Source organism: Parasteatoda tepidariorum, unplaced genomic scaffold, assembly GCF_043381705.1.
Source record: "Parasteatoda tepidariorum isolate YZ-2023 unplaced genomic scaffold, CAS_Ptep_4.0 HiC_scaffold_1235, whole genome shotgun sequence".
NCBI lineage: Eukaryota > Metazoa > Arthropoda > Arachnida > Araneae > Theridiidae > Parasteatoda > Parasteatoda tepidariorum.
In genome coordinates, this window is record NW_027261358.1 from 813 (window position 1) to 7383 (window position 6571).

At 26.3% G+C, this 6571-nt stretch overlaps 1 protein-coding gene across 1 annotated transcript in view; it reads right to left on the minus strand.

The window, feature by feature from the left end:
• Window positions 1–312: 312 nt before the first annotated feature.
• Window positions 313–6571, minus strand: part of LOC122268434 (anoctamin-5) — a gene marked incomplete at its 5' end in the record, with an annotated part of 13128 nt that continues 6869 nt past the window's right edge. The window contains 2 exon segments of the mRNA XM_043056861.2: window positions 313–2415; window positions 3546–3651. Of these exon segments, the coding sequence (XP_042912795.2) occupies window positions 2185–2415; window positions 3546–3651 (337 nt within the window).

Sequence of the window (6571 nt, forward strand, 5' to 3'; positions counted from 1 at the left end):
TTAGAATACATGAAAAGCAGCATAATGTGTTAAGGTATTTTGTCATAATTGTTTGTAGAATTGAAACAGACGTAGGCATTTTGCTCACTATTCTTTATTTTGTTTTTGAATCCCATTTAACGCTACTAATGCCTCATTGTTAAATTAATTTCTCAAAAAATATTTACCAACATTTTTTTACATTAATAACAAACAGAGAAATATACAATGGTTAATTTTTTTCTCTCAAAAACATAGTGTCATTACCTAATGACATTTATTACCAAAAATGTTTATTGATTTGATACTCATTTGCGGTGAAAGAATCACACATTTTCATCAAATGCATTTTTATTTTGAAATATCTAAAAATTTCATAAAGTATATATTGTACTTTTACACGAGAATCATTTAAAAATATAAGCATCACAGTAAAATATCAAAACAGATTCATTTGGAATTTAACACAGGAAAAGTTTTCATTTCTATACTAAAAATTTAAGAGGTGGTTTTGAGAACATGTTAAAAAATCTCGAAAACATGATAATTAAACATACGATAAAAAAAAGGTATGATTATTTAGAAAGACTATTTTTAATTTGTTTAAAAAATGATAACACATGACATCAAGACAAAAAATGCACCTTAATTTCTTGAGCAAGGAAGAACACATAAAATAACAGATCTTTTAGTGGATTCATAGTTTTCATTTATTATTTTATTGGTATTGCACTTATAACAGTTACTTTGATTGATTGGAAGTAAAAATAAGCTTTAGAATAGTGCAAAAGGCAACTATTATTTCAATGAAGCATCACAGATATGCAATATAAAAATGTAAGCATACGCAAAATAAATATGTTAGCAAATAAGATTAATTGTGAGATAAAATATTGCTATTTATAAAAATAAATTTTATCAATAAGCTTCTGGCCAGTGCAAAACACTCAAAAGGCAATTATTATTTCAGTGTTGCATCACAGATGTGCAATATAAAAATGTGACCATTGAGAAAATAATTCTGTTAGCAAATTGGACTGTTAGAAAGATAAAATGTGATTACATTAAAATAATTTCTCGAACATTTTTCACGTGAAATTATATGCAACACAAATAAGCTCTGAAGATGCACTCATATAACACACTTTGTGGCAAGGCAGATGCAAAGCAGTGCAAAACACTCAAAAGGCAATTATTATTTCAGTGTTGCATCAGAGATGTGCAATATAAAAATGTGACCATTGAGAAAATAATTCTGTTAGCAAATTGAACTGTTAGAAAGATAAAATGTGATTACATTAAAATAATTTCTCGAACATTTTTCACGTGAAATTATATGCAACACAAATAAGCTCTGAAGATGCACTCATATAACACACTTTGTGGCAAGGCAGATGCAATTGCAATACACAGCTTAATTCTATAAATTTACATGAAACATTCAAAATAAAAGCTTTACTTAACACAGCACACAAATATAATTCAACACACTATATTGCTTAGTTCCACTTAAATTTTCATCAAAATTAGCAATTCACATTAAAGGCTATCTAATATGGCAATAAATTGAAAACAATACATTTGAAAACAGGAACAGAAATTTACATAGTAAGTACTGAAAATAAATATATTAAAAACATTTCCAAACAATTATATATTAAAAATTATCTTAAATAGTTATGTATAACTTATTTAACAAAAGTAAAATTCAGTAAAATAATAACTAACAAAAATTTAACATTTTACATTATCCATAAAAATGTACAATAACTGTGCAATTTAAAGTTTTTGATGTAATATTTATGTCATTATTCTTCAGTAGATACTACTATAAAAATAAATATTAATAGAGTACATTAACTCTTTGATTAAAATAAATTGTATATTCTCTGATGAATATTACATCACAGATATTACATTTTGTTTCACATTAAAAATCTTAAGGCAGATGTGTAGTTATTAAAACAATAAATTAAAAAAAGAATAATTAAACTAAAACACGTAAGAAAATTGGTGAACATACTTGTTATATATCCTTAAAAACGAAATACATTTTCAACAGTTCTATATTAACATATGCTGCAGTATACAGAATAGATACCTAGAGAAATTCAACCTCTTGTGAACTTTTGGTGCAACCATATCACTGCCTTAAGGTTATGAATTAAAAACAAGCTTAAAAAATTGAGCTAATTTTAATTTGCATCAAATAAGTTCTTCTCTTATGATAGGATTGCTGTAGGAAGAGTAAGAATTGGCGTGATCACAATTACTCTTTTCTTCTGGTATTGAAGAAAGACCTTTTGCACGCTTTAATTCTTGAGCAATCATTATTTCATTAGTAATGAAGTTTTCATGTCGTATTCTTTCCATTAGTTTCTTTGGGATATCTGGTATCAGCCATCGAGTTAGGGTTGTGATCATCAAAACAATGCTCTAAATAAAACATGTAAATTTTAATAAGAAGATAATTTGGTACTGATTTTTTACTACTGGGTAACGAAACATGGTAAAGGAGAAATTATAAAAGATTTATTCAATTTGTTTGGCAGATAGCTCTGATATGGTTAATGATCAAGAAAAATTTTATAAGCTATACTCTAAAATAACAATCTGCTGACTTTTGAAATTTTATTTCGCTTTCACCAACCATTTGTGAACTTAAAATTGCACGAAGTCCTTCAAATGTGTAAGTACTTAGCCAATTTGTTGAATGAAAAACACTTTTGGAATTTAGCTGATGTAAACTATAATTGTTCTGAATTGAATTGAATTAAAACAAATAAAGTAAGAAAGAAAAAATGAGAGAAAAATCAAGAAATAGATGGCATATTGTTTCATAATTTATTTTCAGTTGTTGGTTAAAGAAAAAGTAGCGGTAATGATGTGTAAGTTTCGGAGAGTGAAAAACTAATGAAAATAATGGTTTATCAAAGTATAATCATTACAGTACTTCTGTATGTAGTGAGAAAAAATAAAGCTTTTAAAATAAAATTTAGAGAAAGAAAAAAAAATTAAAATGTAGATAGATTTTAATGGCTTAGCTTAATTTGATTGCCAGAATGCCCCAAAAGAAAAAAAATAATAACATCTCTCACAAGAATCAATATTTATTGCCAAAAATAAGAGTTGTAAGTAATAAATGGTAGTTGCCACTAATTAAGAGATTATAGTGCAATTAAGAACAATAATTAATTCAAGGAGTAAGAACATTCTTTGTCAACAATAATGCACTGTTCTTGTTGGTTACTTAGTTACAAATCAAGAGATTTTATCAAATTTGTTTTAAAACTCTACTAAAACATACTGTTAAAGGATCTAACAGAATTTATAAAGGATCTAAAAGGATGTTACTGAGAGACGGTTAAGAGATCTAACAAGGATTTCCAAAATTATAAAATATTACATTCTCTTTTACAATTTCATTAAAAATATTGTTAGAAAACATGAATATCAATTTGTTATACAATTTCATAAAAAATTATCATATTTAAGTAAATGTAATGTCTACAAAATAATCTACAAAAAACAAGGAAGGGAATCTAAGTACTTCGGTAATTACTCACTTCAAATATCAAGACAAATCCGAAACGCCATGCAAGTAAATGCCAATATTCTAAATTGAATTCATATCTGTCTGGAGATTCTGGTGGACTTCTATGATCACGATATCTAAAAAATCAACACACTGTTAAAAGTTTTGGTACTTAAAAACTTGATAGTAAAACATTTACACAGTTATCAAAATTACATTATTATCGATAACAGACAGTAAACAATTAAAATGAGTGTAAAAACACTAAAATATTTAGTTCTAAAATCAGATTCCATCAAAAAAAATTCAATTAAAATACTTTTCCCAATTATTTGAGTTAATTTCTATCAGAGTTAAATCTAGATTTACAAAAAGTTAATCGATTGAGACACAAGTAATGAATCTATGCAAAACAAAAAAAAACAAGCAAAATTTTAGTTTTTTTCTTTCAACAAAGTGAAATTCTAAGTGTAATATTAAACATTTTTGTAATATTCATGATTCTAGCAGTTATTCTAATTGAAAGATAATGCTACATACTTTCTGTTGGTAATATGATCGCTAAATTTAACAACTCTGATAAAAGAAGTCAATACAATAACTGGAAACAAAGCAACAATGTTCGAGAAAGGAAAAAAGTCCTCAACTATAGTGAGTGAGGGAATTCAGGGAGTAGGCAAACAAAAGAGCTCTTTTTATGGATTTTTTTCCTTCATAAAAATTCCTAAACAAAACTATTGGTTTGAGAAAGAAAAAAAAATCTTAACACATAGAATAAATAGACAAAACTATTAAACAACAATAAAACAAAAACTATTGTTTAAAGAAAGAAGAACTTTTTTTAATACATAGAATGAATAACATTATGTTTCTTACAAAAAATATATTTCTGATTTTTCCATAGAAGTTAATGAGACAAGGAAATAAGTCATTAATAGGGAAATAAGGAGTGATAAGATTGCATCAATGTGCATAAAGCTCAAAAAACATGCCATTCATTAAATTCTCACATATTAGCAGGGCTTATAGTGATTATTTTGTACACTCTTTCAAAGAATTCAGTCAAATGTCACATCTATTTCATTTATTTTTTCTAATTCATATAATTTGATCTTTGTCTTCCTTACTTATGCTAAGATACAGGGCCGGATTAAGCGTACTCGGGGCCCTAGGCCATTAAAATTTTTGGGGCCTTTGGATTAAACTTTTTTTCTCGTATATTTTTTATTTATTCAAATATAAAAGTATTTATACATCTATTCATTTAAGAAAGTATATTTAAAATAAAAATATATAATAATAAATTAAATTTTACTTTATTTTGTTACATTAGAACTAAAAAAAATATTGTATTTTATTAACATTGATTTTAAAGTGATTTTTTTTTAAAAAAAATCATTGTTTTCCTTAATTTTTTAAAATTTATTTCCAAAAATTTTTTTTTAAAGGGAGCTCCTAATCATTGGAGGCCCCAGGCCATGGCCTAGTCTGGCTTAATGGGTAATCCAGCTCTGCTAAGATAGATAGTGGATGAACATGTTTTGATGATCTTTTAAAAATGCTGTAAATTCCAGGCTTCAAAGCATGTAACGGTCAGCTGTATGTGCAGAACATTTATATATTCTACCAAATCTTTAAAAAAGGAAGCTTTTAATAATAGTGAATTTTTAATTAATTTGAGAAAAAAGAAAAATATTTATTTTTAGAAAGAAAGCTTAATAAATGGATCTTTCGACAGCATATTACAGAGAGCTTACAATTTAAAAAGCTTCTTATTATAAAAAGTCATAAAGTATTGAATTATCTATATATATAAAAGTGAATGTGTGTCTATCCTCTATAGACTCCTAAACCATCCGACAGAAAGCTATGAAACTTGGCATACAGATAGTTCAAAGCACGAGGAAGGTTTCTGTAAAAATCATTATTTCATAATGGTAATCAGCACAGTAAGCTACACGGTTACAGGACTTAGGGCCAAAAGCTTTCAAGCACTAGCAAAAGCACTTTCAGGCACAAGCATATTAAGTAACGGGAAGTAGGTTAATCACGTTTCGTCTTCATGAAAATATATATTTATTTAAAGTTATACACACAGATAGGCTTGTAGAAACACGGCTTTATAAGCATTGACAAAATTTCGCACAAACTTATTAATAATTAGTGTTGAAATAATACAAATGAAAAATATCCAATTTGGAATTTTTTGATTTATTAATATAATCGTAAAAATTGTGGACAAAATGTTTCCTTTTAATGTTACTAGAGGGCTCTGTTGTGAGTAGGGAGAAAAGAAACTTTGGAAAAAGCATTTTGATGATGTCACAGTTTAGTAACTTAAGTGGTTTTTGTTCGTGAGTTCAGATTTAAATGTTATATTAATTCTAATGTCAAATACGCCATAATTTTTTGCGCACTATGAAAAATTTTATTTTTTTAATTGGTTAAAAATTTATCGATATTAATCATAAAATTACACTGAATTTTTTTTTTAATTTTTTTTTTTATATAAAATAAATATTTTACCTCTTTTTATACTGTAAAACCAAAAATGTTTCTTTAAAATTTCTAGATATAAATGGAATGAATTTGAATATTATCAATATCACCAAGCTTTCCCAATACTAGTTAAATACTGGTCTCAGTTTTACCATGAATATTTACTAGCCTACAGTGAGTTGGATATGTCTTAAAGAAGAAAAAAACATTATTCCTTTTAAATCAATTTTTTCTAAGATCTCTACATTTTCTTAGACAAATAAATTTCAAAAAAAAATTCTATTCGAATAAGAATTATTCTAGTAAAAAATTCTAATTTTGAAGGCGACACTTTAAGTTTTAATTGCTTCTTTTCTATCTTTTCAGTTATGGTCTAAGAACTGCTTCCTTAGGAGACTATTTTTTTTCTCTTACATTTTACTTACATTATTAATTTTATTCAGTCATTTGTTAATTGGCGGGTGAAAATATTTTTCCATGGGGAACTTAAAAATCTTTTCAATCTGGTTTGAAAGGAAAAGTAGTAGACTCGCATTTAAAACCTTTTTTTTTTTTTTT